This window comes from Liolophura sinensis, chromosome 1 (assembly GCF_032854445.1).
Source record: "Liolophura sinensis isolate JHLJ2023 chromosome 1, CUHK_Ljap_v2, whole genome shotgun sequence".
Taxonomy (NCBI): domain Eukaryota; kingdom Metazoa; phylum Mollusca; class Polyplacophora; order Chitonida; family Chitonidae; genus Liolophura; species Liolophura sinensis.
The window spans coordinates 2,050,609-2,070,018 of NC_088295.1; the positions used below are offsets into that span (position 1 = coordinate 2,050,609).

The window sequence follows — 19,410 nt, forward strand, 5'->3', positions numbered from 1 at the left end:
GGCCCTGCTATACTTTAGAGGTCCTGCTATACCTTAGGGGTCCTGCTATACTTTAGAGGTCCCGCTATACTTTAGGGGTCCTGCTATACTTCAGGGGTGCCGCTATACTTTAGAGGTCCTGCTATACTTTAGGGGTCCTGCTATACTTCAGGGGTCCTGCTATACTTCAGGGCTCCTGCTATACTTTAGAGGTCCCGTTATACTTTAGGGGTCCTGCTATACTTCAGGGGTCCTGCTATACTTTAGAGGTCCCGCTATACTTCATGGGTCCTGCTATACTTCAGGGCTCCTGCTATACTTTAGAGGTCCCGCTATACTTTAAGGGTCCTGCTATACTTCAGGGGTCCCGCTATACTTTAGAGGTCCTGCTATACTTTAGGGCTCCTGCTATACTTTAGAGGTCCCGCTATACTTCAGGGCTCCTGCTATACTTCAGGGGTCAGGGCTCCTGCTATACTTCAGGGGTCCTGCTATACTTCAGGGGTCCCGCTATACTTTAGAGGTCCCGTTATACTTTAGAGGTCCTGCTATACTTTAGGGGTCCTGCTTTACTTTAGAGGTCCCGCTATACTTTAGGGGTCCTGCTATACTTCAGGGGTCCTGCTATACTTCAGGGCTCCTGCTATACTTTAAAGGTCCTGCTACACTTTAGGGGTCCTGCTACACTCTAGTGGTCCTGCTATACTTCAGGGGTGCCGCTATACTTTAGGGGTCCTGCTATACTTTAGGGGTCCTGCTATACTTTAGAGGTCCCGCTATACTTTAGGGGTCCTGCTATACTTCAGGGGTCCTGCTATACTTCAGGGCTCCTGCTATACTTTAGAGGTCCTGCTACACTTTAGGGGTCCTGCTACACTCTAGTGGTCCTGCTATACTTCAGGGGTGCCACTATACTTTAGAGGTCCTGCTATACTTAAGGGGTCCCACCATAGTCTAGGGGTCCTGCTATACTTCAGGGGTCCCACTATATCTTAGAGGTCCTGCTATACTTTAGTGGTCCCGCTATACTTCACGGCTATACTTTAGGGATTCTGCCATCCTTCAGGGGGCCCGCCATACTCTATGGGTACCACCAAACTTTACGGGTACTGCTATTCTTTGGGGGTTCCGCTATACCTTATTGGTCCCTCTACACTTTTGGGGTCCCACTGTGCTTTAGTGGTCCTGCTATACGTCAGGGGTCCTGCTGTAGCTTAGAGGTCCTGCTATACTTTTGGGGTCCTGCCATACTTTAGGGGTCCTGCCATCCTTTAGGGGGCCTGCCATACTTTAGGGTCCCATTAAACTTAAGGGGTCCCACCATACTTAAAGGGTCCCACCATACTTTAACGAACACTCACCTACACATGAAAATATATTCGACAATCCTTTGTTGCATAACCTAACACAGTTGTATGATATACAGGTTTCCTAATTAACAACTAACACCTAGCCAGCATTAAAACCTGTAAAACTCCAGTCAGCCACCACTCCATAAATTAAAGTTAAATTCACCAAATGACAGTTAAAACAACAGGTGGCATATACATAAAATGGAATGGATGAAGTTCTCGTTTGAGATGAAAGTAGCAGTAACTAGCGGTGTCCTTCACTAAACACGTCCCTCACCCGCCCAGGGCAGATGTCCACTAACACAGCATGGTCATGGTAACTCCCCTCTCTTGTATACCTGAAGAACTATACTTGGGTCAGCAAACTTAAACTCCACAGGAAAGTGCTGAACCTATAACCAAGTAAAAACACACAGCTTGATTTCAGCTTCACTGTCATGTAAAAAATGATAGATACCTTTATGAAAATGACAACACAGTATAGCAATACTCCATAATATATTGTACCCAGCAAACAAAATTCTGTGGGTAGACATAAAGTAGACATAACAGTGTCTCATACAGAACAAGGAGCTGCATGCAGGCTGAGAGAGTTACCTGATCTAATTTGTTCAGCTTTTCCAGGTCTGTACACATGTGGTCAAGTAAATCACGGGAACAGTACACCTACAAAAAGACAAAAATGTCTTCAGGACTACTGAGATTATAGTGCAAGAAAATGAAGTTCTGAAATCAGAGCAAGACAATGTAGCCCTGCATGAATATGATACAGGTGAGGGGTCATCCACCTACAGATGAAAAGGTCATCCACCTACAGATGAAGGGGTCATCCACCTACAGATGAAGGGGTCATCCACCTACAGATGAAGGGGTCATCCACCTACAGATGAAGGGGTCATCCACCTACAGATGAAGGGGTCATCCACCTACAGATGAAGGGGTCATCCACCTACAGATGAAGGGGTCATCCACCTACAGATGAAGGGGTCATCCACCTACAGATGAGGGGATCACCCACCTCCAGATGGGGGGGGGGGGAGAGAACCTTCAGATGAGGATAACCTACCTACAGATGGGGGGTGACCCACCTACAGGTGAGGGGGAATTGTGATGACCCAACTACAAATGCTGGGGTTGATCCACCTACAGATGATGTTGATCCATCTACAGATGAGGGTGGTGACCCACCTACAGATGAGGGGGTCACACAAACACACAAATGAGAGGGGTAATCACGCTAGGGAGGGGGGGGGGAGGTGTGTCACCATTCTATAGATGAGAGAGTCACCATTCTATAGATGAGAGAGTCACCATCCTATATATGAGGGAGTCATCATCCTACAGATGAGGGGAGCACTCACTCACAGATGAGGGTCATCACCCTACAGATCAGTGGATCACCCACTTGCAGATGAGGGAGTCATCATCTAACAGATCAGGGAGTCACCATCCTAGAGGTGTGGGAGTCATCACCCCACAGATGAGGGAGTCGGAGAGGGAGATCGGGCAGTCATCACCCAACAGATGAGGGGTAAATGATGAGGGGCTAATCATCCTACAGATACAGAGATAATCCACCTGCAGATGAGGGGTAACCCACGTACTGATGAAGGGGTAACCCACCTGCATATGAAGGGGCAACCCACCTACAGATGAAGGGCTCACCGACGTACAGATGAAGGGTTCACCGACCTACAGATGAATGGATCACCCACCTGCAGATGAAGGGCTTACCAACCTACAGATGCATGGACCACCCGCCTGCAGATGAAGGGCTCACCGACCTACCGACCTACAGATGAAGAGGGCACCCACCTACAAGTGAGGGGTAACCATCCTACAGGTTAGGAGATAATATACCTGAAGATGAGAGAGTCACCATCCCATAGATGAGAGGATAACCCACCTCTACATGAAGAGGTCACCTTAGGTAAAAGGGCCACCCACCTACAGTTGAGGGGTAATTGAAGAGGGGCTAATCAACCTACAGGTGAAGGGTAACCACCCTACAGATACAGAGATAATCCACCTGCAGATGAGGGGTAACCCACCTACTGATGAAGGGCTCACTGACCTACAGATGAAGGGCTCACCCACCTGCAGATGAAGGGTCACCATCCTACAGGCAAGGACAAAATCCACCTGCAGATGAGGGGATGCCATCCTTTAAATGAGGGAGCCACCCATTCATACAGATTGGGGTGGGGGAGGAGGTCAACCTAGTGAAGAGGTCGTAACCCACAATAGTTTAAGTGTATGACCAATATTTAACACAACACCCTAAAACCACCTCACATGTTACCTGACACAAGACTACTGCTAAAAGCTGACTGGTCAAAGCCTAGATGAAGAATGAAGGAGAAAGCCTGGCAAGCAGTGATCAACCTACCTGCAGATAAGAGCCTTGAGCTACAAGGGGGTCTTCCAGTGTTACCACTACATTTTCATCTTTCATACCCGATGGTATTAAATGAATTGTGTGGTTGGTACCACTATGAAAGATGAAAAATCGGCCTTTCTTCAGCCTAGCTCTGAAACAGAATTTGGGAACCTTGAGAAACACAGAATTAATAACAGATAATTCTATCAGGCTGGGTGTAATTAAAAAATAAAATGTAGTTTGCCGTGCTCAAATCACCCAGACAATGCACAGCAGACACGAGTTGTCCACTGTTTCAGAACGAGGCACTGCCTATGCCAATGTAATGGGTCGAAAATAAACCATCGAATCAGAGCGAGGCATGTAACAGGTTTTGGCCAATAAATGCACATTTCCAGCTAGCACCTCTCCATGTCAGTTCGAGCTCTGAATTTGAACATAACAATTTTGCGACAACAGAGGAGTGATGATTTTAAGTAAACTAATTAAAAACTGTCAGAAATGAACGATTTATTTTGTAGAGAAACTTGCAGATTTCTTAGATGGTAGTGTTGCCAAGAATTTGATGACCACGTGGAGCTGATTTCGGCAAACTCAGGCCTACAACTTCAGTTTGGGTCACACTCTGTGTCTGGGTGACGGTAGCTATGGAGCCAGGCGTGCTGACACAAGTCACAGAGGCATCCGACGACTGGAAGGAAACAACTCAAAGAGCAGTGTTGTTCTTCAGCCAGCCTCTAGCTATATGTAACTCCTCAGACTGGACCCGTTCCGGTGGCCTGTTACAGATATTATCCCTTGTATTCCAACACCAGTGTGGCTCTGAACAGTGGCTGCAGTGGCGCGAAGACAGTAGTTTGTGTACCGCAGACCGAGTCCTGCATCAACGGAGATGTCTGCCATCATCGAGCACAAGCTGTTCACTCCCACCTCTTGCATGTAATACCAGCAATCCGCCGCTTTCGGAGGGTTTACAAGTGAAAAAACGCATCGTTGCCCATGTTGCGCTTACCCAGATATAGTACCTAGATACTCGCTGTTTGATACCACCTCTTCATACCTCATTCAAGGAATAAGCGCCCACTGGCCACACGATGTCGGTAATGGTAAATAATTCACCTTTAAACCAAACTGACCAATTATACGTAAATTCATATCAGAAAGTCTTTGGAAAATGTGAACTGTCAAATTCTGAAGAATACAGACCTTCTGACAGCAAAAATCGGCCCCCTATTTTATCAGCGAAATGGAATCGTCCCAGTGTCAAAGATGAGGACGGCAACTGTACACAGATGATCAATTTGAGCACACATTGCTCACCATTGCTTTCAGCGTTGAAGTTTTTGGAGGTATATTAGAATTCAAAATACACCCTGACATTTTCTTTTAAAACTCTTATTAAGTGAAGCAGTTCCTCAAATGCTGTGTTCACATGAAAAAAATATGTAACTACCACCAAATTCAGCAAGAGTGTAAATTTTATGGAGATATGACTAGTTTTCAACATGTTTCTGCTCTGGTGGTAGAGACTAAAAGTGGACAAAGTTTTAAATGCCACGAAATAATTAATACTGGCATATAAAAAAGAATATTAACACATAATACAGAATTTCTCAGTAATTTAATTGCGCCTCTAATTATCAGCTTAAAGATCATCTTTAAAATAATAGTGGAAATACATGTAGTTCACAACAACTTACTTGACAACCAGGGGTAGTAACTCTGCAGCCTCCGCATCAAATCTCAATTGTGCACTGTCCAATTTCTCCACCTCAGCTGGACTAGGATGAGAATTACTCATAGCTTTTGACTTTTGAGATCCAGACGGAGCTACCACACTGGCGACAGGAAGACAGCAAATCACAACAAAAGTGAAAACATATAGCTGTCATAAACAGATTCTCAAAGTTGATGTTTCAATAATAAATTCATTTCTAGACTTGGATCAGTCATGTGGTCACCCTGACTTCACATGACCCTGACTTCACAACTGCCAAATTGTCAACGTCAGTTTTCATTTATATTTTGATTTGTACTGTATGCTGTACTCATGAATTTTTCACAGGTATGGGAATAGTCGGGTACACAGGTGGAAGAAACCACCTACCTTTGTCAGGTGCATGACAATGCTCCAGACAAGACCAGGAAACCATCTACCTGTGCCAGGTGCATGCTAACGTGCCAGACAAGACCAGGAAACCATCTACCTGTGCCATGTGCATGTTAACGCGCCAGACAAGACCAGGAAACCACCTGCCTTTGCCATGTGCATGACAAACTTAAAGCCACAAGCAAACCAGCAAGATCTCATTGTTTAAAGTCAGGATTCCTTCTACATAAAAATAATAGATGTCAAAAGTAAACAAATACCATAATTCCACTCCACAAGATAATACTGCACCATGTATTTGAGCTTCTCTGTATCGGCTAAGTAATACTGGTGATTTAGCAGCAGCTCCTGGTGGATGAAGAACAGAACTGGGTGTGTACCTCTCTCCTGGTTTGCACCAGCTGCAGAGTGCGGTAACATGACCCAGGCTGGATCCGTCTCTCTCTATCCCTTCTTTCACTAACAGTGTCATGTCTGGCTTCACATCAAACACTGACTTCTGGCGCTTCATGTCAGTTATATGGCAACGCCCCACCCTAAAACCACAACCAGGTTACAGCATATGTAGACGTACATAAGAGCAGACAAATAATAAGCTGCCCTTTAATCACTTACACACATTTTGTACAATTACTGACTCACGGTACTCAAGAACATTTCATTTGAATGAGCCAGTTTCAAGAAGTAAACAGATCAGTGACAAACTTCCCCATGCTTGTGACACATAGATTTTACGGTATGCAACACGTATGCTGTAGTGACCTATGATTTATGAGGTAATGTGAGGACGGACTGTTTGAGAGAGGTAATGTGAGCACTGACTGTTTGAGAGAGGTAATGTGAGCACTGACTGTTTGAGAGAGGTAATGTGAGCACTGACTGTTTGAGAGAGGTAATGTGAGGACTGACTGTTTGAGAGAGGTAGTGTGAGCATTGACTGTTTGAGAGAGGTAATGTGAGGACTGACTGTTTGAGAGAGGTAATGTGAGGACTGACTGTTTGAGAGAGGTAATGTGAGCACTGACTGAGAGAGGTAATGTGAGCACTGACTGTTTGAGAGAGGTAATGTGAGCACTGACTGTTTGAGAGAGGTAATGTGAGCACTGACTGTTTGAGAGAGGTATTGTGAGCACTGACTGTTTGAGAGAGGTAATGTGAGCACTGACTGTTTGAGAGAGGTAATGTGAGCACTGACTGTTTGAGAGAGGTAATGTGAGAACTGACAGTTTGAGAGAGGTAATGTGAGCATTGACTGTTTGAGAGAAGTAACACAAGCACTGACAGATAGGCTATGAGACCACTGACTTATAGAGGTACTGTGAGGACTGACTGATGGAGGTACTGTGAGGACTGACTGTTTGACAGAGGAAATGCAAGCACTGGCTGTTTGAGAGCGGTAATGTGAGGACTGGCTGTTTTAGAGAGGTAATGCGACCACTGGCTGTTTGACAGAGGCAATGTGAGCAGTGACTGAGAGAGAGGCAATGTGAGGACTGACTATTTGACACAGGAAATGCAAGCACTGGCTGTTTGAGAGAGGTAATGCAGGTACTGACTGTTTGAGAAAAGTAATGCAAGCACTGAATATTTCCTACACTAATGTGAGCACTAATTCTTTGAGTGAGATAATGAGACATATCATTTGATCAGGGCATTGAGACTGACTGTCTGAGGTTATAAGACTGACAGTTTCACAGAGGAAATGAGACTGACCATTTGAGTGACATAATTAGACTGACCGTTTAAGAGAGGCAATGAGATCAATGACCGCAGCTCCTCTCCATCTCTGAGCAGCTTTCACTTCATCATCCATCACTCCAACTACCTATAGGGCAATCACAATATACCAAAACACACATCATGTACTATCACTTTATGTGCATATTTGCACAGCTACAGGATTAACAACTGTGTCCTGACACCAGAAGAGTACCAGTGAGTACACTACAAATCTACAGCCAAACCAAATTATTCCTGAAAATATCACTGAAACAAAAAAAAAAAAAATACACACCAGAACCAATGGCCAAACTGAGATACATTTAAATACTAACCAAATTTTCAATTCTTGAAAAATAAGATGAAAAAGTAAAATACAATGCATTTATCTGAGTGTTGTGTAATGCCATAAATAAGAATGTATGCAATGATAACCAGATTTATGGGGGGAGGAAAATGCATTTATTTATTTATTATTTATTTTATTTATTTCATTGGTGTTTTACGCCATACTCAAGAATATTCCACTTATACGACGGCGGCCAGCATTACGGTGGGAGGAAACTGGGCACAGTCGGGGGAAACCCACGACCATCCACAGGTTGCTGATAGTCCTTCCCACTTACGGCCGGAGAGGAAGCCAGCATGAGCTGGACTTGAACTCACAGCGACCACATTGGTGAGAGGCTCCTGGGTCATTAGGCTGCGCTAGCGCGCTAACCGACTGAGCCACAGAGGCCCCCTATTTATTAGGCTTCCCATCAAATCACTTGGGCTACCTGCTAGAGTATAAAACTTTACCCACCTGTGACCCACTTTTCAGACATATTGGCACCTTCATTTCTGACTGGCTACAAGGCTATGAACTAAAGTTTTGCCATTAAAATGTCTTTAAAAACTTGTTATTTTTCTTCATTGCTGGCTTGTAAAATTGCAATCTCAAAAAGCCAGTCAAGGTAGAAAAAACAAACTTGGCATTTTTAATAACGAACATATGAAGCTTCTTTCAACGTTTTTCACTAATGATCTTTAAAAGAAATTTCACTTGCAAGTTTTAGGTGGATCGCCGTGCCTATATTTTAAATGTCAGTAGTGAAGTCACGCTATTGTCTGCGCAGTTGATTATTTTTCAAGAATCCACACTTGTGAGTTTTTGTTTTGGGTGACAACTTGTAACATCCGAGTGTGCATCTGATTGGTGTGACGTAAAGCGGGATTCGAACCCACAAACACAGGACTTTAAAAACGTCCCAATATCCCACTGAGCTATCTGGTAAGGCCTTTCAACCTTCTCCTTTTAGATGACTTTAAACGTTTGTTGTGAGGTCAACCTTTTGTCAAACATAAGAATGTTATATATGAAGGGTTCATTCGTTTCTTAGCAATATGAAATTTATTTTCTGACAGTTTCGTTCTTTGCCCTTATTTCAAATACACCAAATGTTGCCACTGTGAGAAAAGGCAGAGCGGTGTCATCAATTTTCTCAAGAAAAAATATGAAGAGCACAACAGAGTTTGTACTACGGTGAACTGGTGGGTATAATTTGTGGCATTCTTTTTACAAATCTCAAAGCGTTGATATGTCAATGTGACAGAAATTGTGTAATCTACTATCAGATTTTGCTGTTTATATGTAAGCTTCGTTCAATTCAGATATAGATCAAGTCACCGTTCAAAATCTTACACACCCAGTATGTGCTTAAGTACTAAAGTGAATGGAAGTCCCTATCTCTGCACATGTTCTTTATAAAGCGACACAAACTAAATGTTTCCTTGTAACATGCAGGGGAGTCCTGGTACTGCCAGGGTTATAAAGTGAATGCATTTTTGACCGGCAATTCATTCCAGAGGACAAAGAACAATAACTGTTGACCCTTGACATTTTTGACCAGCAATTCATTCCAGAGGACAAAGAACAATAACTGTTGATCCTTGACATTTTTGACCAGCAATTCATTCCAGAGGACAAAGAACAATAACTGTTGATCCTTGACATTTTTGACCAGCAATTCATTCCAGAGGACAAAGAACAATAACTGTTGACCCTTGACATTTTTGACCAGCAATTCATTCCAGAGGACAAAGAACAATAACTGTTGATCCTTGACATTTTTGACCGGCAATTCATTCCAGCGGACAAAGAACAATAACTGTTGATCCTTGAAAAATAATCAGCAGCTGCATAACACTGGACGCTGATGTTCTACGTCGAGCCAATTATTTTTCAAGACTCGTCATTTGCAAGGCGTTTCTCTACTACGTAAAAAAACTGTTTGTTGGGTATGCAAGTTATGCTGTAACTGACCAATGAAATTAGCTACAAAGTAGCTCAAGTCCAAAAAATGCTTAAATAAACACATTGCCTAGTACTGCTTGACGTCAGGATTACAAATCTGTAAGAATTATTTATGTACTTAGTATAGTTTTCAGGTTATGACCAAAAACCATCAAAAATAAGAAGTACATTTATGACGGACACCCTTCTTGCACACCATCCCCCCTCTTCTCCAAGATGACCATACATGCAAAAACTGACAAAACCTTCCATTCAAATAACACAGGAGCTTTGTGCTAGACCACACGAAACCTGTTCACAACAGTGCTGTCTACAGGGTGTGTATTCTAATTCTGTCTGGCGACCGAAGCAGTAGATCAAAGAAACAATCTCTATACATGTGGCCCAGCACTACTATATGAGAGCACTGTTTGTTTTTTCTTCCACTGTCTTTCACCATAGCCCCAATGAACACTGGCGCTAGCAGTCACCAATTCAAATCCAGTTTATTCCCGTCAATCTTTGTTCTTTTTTTTTCCTTTAATTACCATGAAATTAGGCCCCAGACTATCAGTTTTAACAGCCTGGAGTTTAATTCCAGTCTACTTCTTACCATTCTTACCAAATTCATTTCTGATTTAAGCATGGACACTATGGTTCATTTGTTGGAGATTGTTACGCCGGGTGTCGCTCAAATAGTTTTGTATTTGTTGAAAATAAGAGGTTCTGGTTTCGCCAAGGTACATGCAAGTCACTTCTTCAGAGAGTTCATTGTGTAATATTGACTATGTTCATTACTTTGCTTGTATTAGACAAACCTGGGATCTTTTCATAAGAGTAAAGAGCTGAAAGACTTTAACGGTCTGTGGTGGAAAAAGTGGAAAGTTTTAGAAAGTGGACGCTAAAATCTGTGTGTACAGACTTCTTGGAAGCTGTATTACACTATAACTAGTTTATTTCTTTATTTGATTGGTGTTTAACACCTTACTCAAGAATATTTCACTTAGACCGTGGTGGCCAGCATTATGGTGGGAGAAAACCTGTTGCTGACAGACCTTCCCATGTAGAACTGGAGAGGAAGCCAACATGAGCTGGACTTGAACTCACAACGATTGCATTGGTGAGAGGCTCCTGGGTCACTGCACCATGCTAACCACCGCAGCCACCTTGGCCCCGAAGAAACTGAAGAGTTACAGTATAAGTCTATAATCTTTGATAAGCAACACACTTCAAACAGCTTGGAACAAACCTTGTTCATTACATAGCTATGTTCAGGGTTCTGCCCACGGTTGGCAGCAATGGACAGTCGCGCCTGGTGACACGCAATCTTGATACCTGGCACCCCAAAATCAAGATAGCTTTCTTCATAACTTGTGGAAGGGGCAGTAGATTAGCAATTGGTTGTACCATTTGTGAACTCCAAATGACGACCGTCTCTCAAAAGTGATCACACTGCCGCAACTGATAGTAATTATCGTAACCCTTGCCGATATGTGGCACGTGCAGATGTCCACGGCATTGCCTTTGGCACATTTCTCGGTGCAGCTGGTTCCTTCCCCTGAAGTCAGATGGCACTAAGCGCTCTAGAATCAAGGTACGCAGAATACTGTACGGAACCAGACTAATTTCTCGGTACTGGTAAGCGAGGATCCCAACAAGCTGTGACTGAGTATGACATGGCCGAAGACAGCTGAAAAATACACTGTCCAACCATAATTTTTCCGAACTGAACAGTCGCTATGATGACGAGTGTGACAACTCTCTGTTCACACTGCCAAAAGCAAACTGAAATAGCAAACCAGGAAAATAGTTCTTTTCCAGTAACAATGCTATCCAAACACCAGAAACAAGTCCTATTTCACTCAAAAAAAAACAACATAAAGCAGTTGTCAGGTATTGCTACAAAATGCTTTGGAAACTTCAATCTAGGCAGTGTCAAAGTAAATTTACAGCTTCAAAAACAACCACAACAAGCTAGTCTACACTGTAAAGTTGGCAGATAAAATATTTGACATCCTACATTTCTACTGATGTATTCTACAGATTTTATTCCAACTTTCTGTTTATCTTTCATGGTTCAGATGCTCTCTCACAGCACCATTAGATGAGCAATTTTTAAAAAAATCTTCCATGAGAAGGAAGACGCTTCCTTCCTAGCACACACCCTCCTTGCTCATCCCACACCTGTTACCAGCCACTCAACATTTCCTGAGCAGAGTATGTTGAGTTTGCTATCAGAATTCAAGAAAGTATAAAAAAAACATTGCCATACCTGTCTAAACTCCACAGTGCCAAATTTTGTGGAAAGGGGAGGTAAATCTTGGTCATCTGTGATCAACATGTGTCTGATCTTTGAGGCGGACTTTCCATTTAATGATTTGTTCCATGGTATGTGATCACCCGTGTGCAAAACATTTCCTAGTCAAATACAAAACAATGATCTCATTAAACACAATGCTTGATACAATCATTCAAATGAAAAATGGTAGCTTTCATGCATTTAACACCTGTGTTCAAATCACCTGTCTGGTCAGCTGGTCATACTGATGAGAATAAGTCCAGGGACTAGCCTGGCCATACCTGTGATCTGTAACTCACCTGTCTGAAAGACAACTTGGCCAGCTGATCATACTGATGAGAATAAGACTATACCTGTAGTCTGAAAGACAACTTGGTCAGCTGGTCATACTGATGAGAATAAGTCCAGGGTCTAGCCTGACACTACCTGTAATCTGTAACTCACCTGTCTGAAAGACAACTTGGTCAGCTGGTCATACTGATGAGAATAAGACTAGGGTCTAGCCTGACAATACCTGTAATCTGTAACTCACCTGTCTGAAAGACAACTTGGTCAGCTGGTCATACTGATGAGAATAAGTCCAGGGTCTAGCCTGACAATACCTGTAATCTGTAACTCTCCTGTCTGAAAGACATCTTGGTCAGCTGGTCATACTGATGAGAATAAGACTAGGGTCTAGCCTGACAATACCTGTAGTCTGTAACTCACCTGTCTGAAAGACAACTTGGTCAGCTGATCATACTGATGAGAATAAGACTAGGGTCTAGCCTGGCTATACCTGTAGTCTGTAACTCACCTGTCTGAAAGACAACTTGGCCCGCTGATCAAGCTGATGAGAATAAGACTAGGGTCTAGCCTGACAATACCTGTAATCTGTAACTCACCTGTCTGAAAGACAACTTGGTCAGCTGGTCATACTGATGAGAATAAGTCCAGGGTCTAGTCTAACAATACCTGTAATCTGTAACTCACCTGTCTGAAAGACAACTTGGCCCGCTGATCAAACTGATGAGAATAAGACTAGGGTCTAGCCTGACAATACCTGTAATCTGTAACTCACCTGTCTGGAAGACATACTTGGCCAGCCTATTCATCAGTTGAGCTGGCCACATAGGGGCTGCTCCTTCATTTGCTTCTTTTTTCAGCCTAAAGGTGAGCTCAAACCCAAACCCACTTGGCTGGCCTGGCCCTGATGTTCTGCCGATGATAAACCACATCATATTTCAATAATTATGAAGACTACAGATTCCTGTTGAAAGACAGGATGGAATAGTGTTAAGCATCAACCAGGAACCAATTAACAAGTACAGCAAGTAAGTTCCATATACATAACATTATTAACTCCTAAAAGATGCAATATTGGACCATATGATTGCTCACTAAATGGATCAAATAATATTACATTTGAAATGAAATAATATCCAATGCACATAAGATTTTCATTCCTTGACAAAATCAAGAACTCAAACTAAACCCTCTGTTTCACACAAGTCTTTGTAGGCGATGTTATAATCTCACTGTGAGTCAGACTTACTGATGAACTCGTCCATCACCATAGAGATCACTGAAGCCGTAAGTAACGTAATGCCAGTGGCAAGGGATTCCCTTGCTGTCATCCCCATCATTGGAGTACATACTGATGTAGTCTAATGGATCAGAGCCGCCCATCCTACAGGAAAACAGAACAGCTGTACAATATGATGTGATCCTAACCCACTGAATCACAGATCCTACAGGAAAACAGAACAGCTGTACAATATGGTGTGATCCTAACCCACTGAGTCACCCATCCTACAGGAAAACAGAACAGCTGTACAATATGGTGTGATCCTAACCCACTGAGTCACCCATCCTACAGGAAAACAGAACAGCTGTACAATATGGTGTAATCCTAACCCACTGAGTCACCCATCCTAAAGGAAAACAGAACAGCTGTACAATATGGTGTGATCCTAACCCACTGAATCACCCATCCTACAGGAAAACAGAACAGCTGTACAATATGGTGTGATCCTAACCCACTGAGTCACCCATCCTACAGGAAAACAGAACAGCTGTACAATATGGTGTGATCCTAACCCACTGAGTCGCCCATCCTACAGGAAAACAGAACAGCTGTACAATATGGTGTAATCCTAACCCACTGAGTCACCCATCCTACAGGAAAACAGAACAGCTGTACAATATGGTGTGATCCTAACCCACTGAGTCACCCATCCTACAAGAAAACAGAACAGCTGTACAATATGATGTGATCCTAACCCACTCAGTCACCCATCCTACAGGAAATCAGAACAGAACAGCAGTCAAACATGGTGTGATCCTAACCCATTCTATTACAATAAAGGTCACAGAATATGTCATAGGTGCAGCAGTCGATCACTTCCTGGAAATCCCAAGCTGTAGTATTCCTGATTTTCAAAATGTTTATTGCATTCTACATATATACGGTACAGACTGTTCTCAACACTGGATATTTTCTGTTATCTGCTAACAAGGACTGGGTATATTGGCAGACTGCACAACCCAAAGTACACTGAACACAGAACATCATAAACAAAACGTTTTAGTTTGAACATTTTCACTAAAACAGATGCACATTATCCTCTGCTAAATAATGATAAACTTAAATGTAGTACTTACTAGTTACATCAAAGAGGAGAGTTGTTGGTATCATTTTTAGACCTAAATTTTTTGCATCTCTATGGCCCATTTTCACCAAAAAAACTTCCTAACTTAACCCTTTTCCGTAAATCACATCACATAAATGTGCCATAACTAACAGATGATGTCATTCCAAAAATGCTTAAAGAAATATAATCTAGCCTACAAAGTTTTGTCAAAATATGTGGCCCTGAGTACTTGTACATAGACCTACAAAAATTTTGAATAATTTTGAAAAGTCAATTTACTGAAAAAGACTGTTTAATTAAACATTACAGCAGGTATTCCTTGTTAACCGTTCTAGCTTAGCCACACCTGTAAATTAGCAATTGACAGTTACGTAATATGTGAGAATGACAACTGTAAGACTCCACAGTGCCAGAATGTTTCATGTTGCCAAGGGCCATAACCTAGCAGACGAAGAGGTGCGGATGTTGTTTCCCTTACCAAAACTTGACAAGTGTAGTTGCCTGAAAAGGATTTAATTGGTCTGGATAGAGTTCGCTGCACTGTTTGTCAATTGCTTCCAATCCACTGAAATCCCCATCACCAACCCGGTATGACACAGCATTTAATGACACGCCTGCTTCTTCCTGCTTCCCCGCCATAGTTTGAAAGTTGTACCATTTAATTCTCGTTTCATCCGCTAGGATCGCGACGAACCTGTCATACTTATTAAATTACCTTTTAAAACAAGAGTGTATACAATTCTTTTTCTGTCTGTAAGCTTTTGTAAGACATAAAACATTAAATTTGGAAAATATTCCGCTGCGTTTTATTGTCATTCTGTTCCGAAATATGTCTAGACATATGCACGCATTTTTCTATAGCGGACATGGATAGTCATCAAAATAACAAATATGGCTGCTCCCATGTGTCATGACCGTGTGGAGTGGGAAGTGTTGAAATAAGGCGTTATATTCATGGATGTCATGATGTCTTAGACTGCCAGTTCTTGGAAGAAGATATTTCCATTTCATGTCGTTAAAATGATGACAGGCGAGCTGGATTTCAGTGTGTTTGGGGACGAGGAAGACGATGTTGATGACTGGGACCTCCCCCTAGCTTTCACGAGCCCTCGTCACACTGAGAAAATACAGGGCCCAAAGACTGTCACCCAGACATGGCGCATGAAAGAAAGGGTGTGACATGACTTTTCTGTGTTGTGATTCAAATGGAAAGTTAAAAGTGTTTACTGTGGTGAATTGGTCGTAGTTGTTAAGGCAATACCATCATTCTGAGATCTAGATATTCCTTGTCCGGGATGGTCAAAATGATGGTGATTTTAAATGCTAAGCCAACAGTAATTTACACGTGTGATGGGCTTTCACTTTCGTTTTCCTATCAAAGTTTCATGTGAAGCATGTATATTTGTGCCCTGTTTTTGATGACTGCATATTGTTCAAGGTCTCTTGATAAGACATTTCTGGGAAAATGTGCTAATCTGCATTTGACTGTCACAGCACAGCACCCACCACATCAAAGTAATCTTCAAAGTACATAGAATATACTAACCGTATTAAGGCTCTGCACTAATTAAATTCTTTCTAGTAAGTTGAGTTGGTATTTCAGGAATCTCGCGAGTTCACACAGGTTGAGACGAGACAGGTTGGAATCTCTCACACACTACCTAGGCATTACAGACCCTTACTCTGCATTGTCGAAAGTCAGAATGAACTCGTATGGCACTTCCGGCCTATCCAAACTTGAAAGCTGGGAACCTTGACCCGTGCATAAAGCTATGGAATTTCATGTGACACACTTTAATATATATATTTTTTTACGGTAATAAGGATTTGTGAAAATAGAATGAAATTGGACATTTAGAAGAGCCGTCTTATCCAATGTTAATTGTCTTCTCCTCGACCAACCCTGACTTGTCCATATCTGCCTGATCTTGTGAAACAGAAATGCCCACTCAGCTTATTGTATCATATTATTTTGTAAGACTATGACATCGACTAGAATATGCAGATGTTTTAAAATATTCAACTGAAGTACCTGAACTGTGACACAAAACAAGCCTTATGTATCCCTCTAGGGCACCAATATTTACTCATATTTTTTCGCAGATTTCGTACAGTAGCAATGTCAGATTAATCATTCAGATTTTACTGTTTATGTCATTTCCATTTTATGAAGTGTTCAGTGGTATGAAATATGATATTTTCTAAAATCAGAGATGGGTCCCACACATGAACACATAGGGATTGTTTTACATGATAATTTTAATGTACATGTACATCTGTATGAAGAATAAAGTGAGAGATCCTCATTTTACTCCATGTCATTGTCCTTGAAGATAATAATATTAATCTGATAGTTTCATGTATGTTGCAGATATTGGCTGTTAGTTATGGACTATATTGAGCTCTTTATTGATGTTTCCTGTTCAGTAGGAAACAAGATACGATTTAAGACAAATTTGCAGATATCTGACATTAGGAGACCTTTAATGGTGTCATCCATTTGTTATCGATACAAACTGATTTATTCATATTGTAGATGAAGACTGTGAGTGTGGCTCTTGTCTTGTGTCTCAATGTGGGTGTGGACCCTCCAGACATTGTCAAAACTACGCCTTGTGCTCGCTTAGAGTGCTGGTTAGGTATGTTAGCTTACAATTGATCACACAGTGTAAAACACCAATCAAATAGATCAGTAATTTAATACAAATAATTACACATTTCAATTAAGTAATTTGAAATAAATGTGTTCATCCTATTTTATAACCAGACCAATTAAGCAACTGTTGATCCTCTTTCTGGCACTTGAATTCATGAGATATGTTAAGCTCTACTGTTATTACTTACAAAGAGTAGTGACCACTTAATTTAGAGTTTGGGCCTTTGAGACATTTAAAATTTGAAGAACAAGCAAACTTTTGAGAACAAGTGATCATTTACTAAAGGAGCTTGACCGCCCCTGCTTTGTGGAGGAGTCCACTTGATACATCACTCCAGAAAAATATTCATTTATTCTAAGCTCTGTTCATTAATAATTTGGTATGTTTTGATGATGATGACTATCCTTCACAGATCCATTGTCTATGAGCCCCCATAAAGCTCTTGAGGGGGTGGGGGCCAATCTTCAGAAGCAGTATGAACGCTGGCAACCCAGAGCTCGCTACAAGCAGAGCTTGGATCCCACAGTGGATGAAGTCAAGAAACTTTGCTCTTCTCTCAGACGGAATGCCAAGGTAGTATTATACGTGCACTTAATCACTCTGATTCTGCAGATGGTATAACCAGCCCTCAAAATTCGAAAAAACCTGCTTAATCAGGAAAATGTGGTGTGAAATTTACCTTGCGGAACCTTTAGTTTGGTGACGCAGATTATTAAATTCAAATTAAATTACGTTAAGTTATAATAGTGGACAAGTTTTACAATCCAGGCACAGCTAGCGTTAGTCACACTCCTTTGAGTGATCGACATTGGTGGATTTGTGCAGGCATGGTGATTTCACAATTGCTCGGAAATACTTTTTCGGTTCCATGTACTTTGGACTTTGGAATAAGTGGGAATTGTTTTTGTGGTTCCCAACAATTTCTGCTATGGGAACCAATTTACCTGTAATAATTGTATGTTAATGGCATTTCATGAAATAAATTTTTATATCTGATGTATTGTGAAGATTTAATTATCACTGACTTGTAAAACATTTTCATTTGAAATGTGTGAATTGTCACTGACTAATTGAAGTGCCTGACTGAAGATTATGGAAACAGAATAAGTCCTGTTATTTCGCACAAAAATGGAGAGAGAACTGGACACACTAAACTTATGTCAATTTGAGTTACCTGCTCTACTTAAAAAGTCCAATGTAGCAGGTGATAAATACGACTAGCAGAACAACCTTAAACTTAAACGCATCTCAGAAACCGAATTTCATGTGAAGTACGATTTCCTTTGTCAGAGACCTTGATTTGGAGATACATTTTCCTTAGTCACCAGCATTGCTACCTACTTGTCCATGGTGTATAGACACAGCTCAGCACACAAAGATTGAATCCATATTCTTTGAGGTCACTTGTGGCAACAAAGTACAACCACGTATTGACAATTTAGCCAAATTTTGAAAGCTTTTAACTCAAACATTTAGACAACTAACTCTTTTCAATGTTTACAAAGCTGCACTATGTGAGGAAGCCTTTTTTCATAGAAAATGGACTTTGGGATTATTTTAAACCTGATAATGACACATCGGTCAGTAGACATAACCTGTGGCACCCGCTTCGCTTTAGTGTGAATTTCGTCAACAAATAGAGTTTATCAGCCCACTTAACTGATGCAGACATGATGACATGAAGTTTTTTCACTTCGTTCTATTCTTTTCTATGCCATTTTCTATGCCAATGATATATCGTTTGCCTGTTTTTGAATTTGCATGACCTCTGCGCAAACTGAACGATCGTTCGTGCCAATTTTTGAGGGCTGTGTAACTCAAATTATCTTCATCAAGAAGAACATTAGAGATTAGCTTGATGTTAATTTTAACTAACATTGTTGAAGGAAAAGTTATTTTAGTGTTGACTATTGAAATTAATCATGCTGTAATGTTTGTGTACTTATATCTAGTCTTTGCATTTTCTCAAATTGTCGTTACCCTTAGTGTATGTGACTTTCAATGAA

At 41.5% G+C, this 19,410-nt stretch overlaps 2 protein-coding genes across 2 annotated transcripts in view; one reads left to right on the top strand and one right to left on the bottom strand.

Annotated features, from left to right (window-relative positions):
- Positions 1–1,381: 1,381 nt before the first annotated feature.
- Positions 1,382–15,409, bottom strand: LOC135470232 (suppressor of fused homolog). The gene is made up of 10 exons (XM_064749053.1): positions 15,226–15,409; positions 13,649–13,783; positions 13,175–13,311; positions 12,088–12,233; positions 7,561–7,646; positions 6,202–6,357; positions 5,412–5,549; positions 3,721–3,862; positions 1,929–1,997; positions 1,382–1,723 (listed from the first exon to the last, which is right to left on the bottom strand). The coding sequence occupies exons 1-10, from the start codon at positions 15,384–15,386 to the stop codon at positions 1,643–1,645; spliced, it is 1,251 nt and encodes a 416-aa protein (XP_064605123.1). The 5' UTR covers positions 15,387–15,409; the 3' UTR covers positions 1,382–1,642.
- A 255-nt stretch (positions 15,410–15,664) lies between these two features.
- LOC135471610 (regulatory-associated protein of mTOR-like) overlaps positions 15,665–19,410 on the top strand; it is a 75,905-nt gene continuing 72,159 nt past the window's right edge. The window contains 3 exon segments of the mRNA XM_064750905.1: positions 15,665–15,920; positions 17,284–17,386; positions 17,817–17,977. Of these exon segments, the coding sequence (XP_064606975.1) occupies positions 15,768–15,920; positions 17,284–17,386; positions 17,817–17,977 (417 nt within the window). The 5' untranslated portion in view covers positions 15,665–15,767.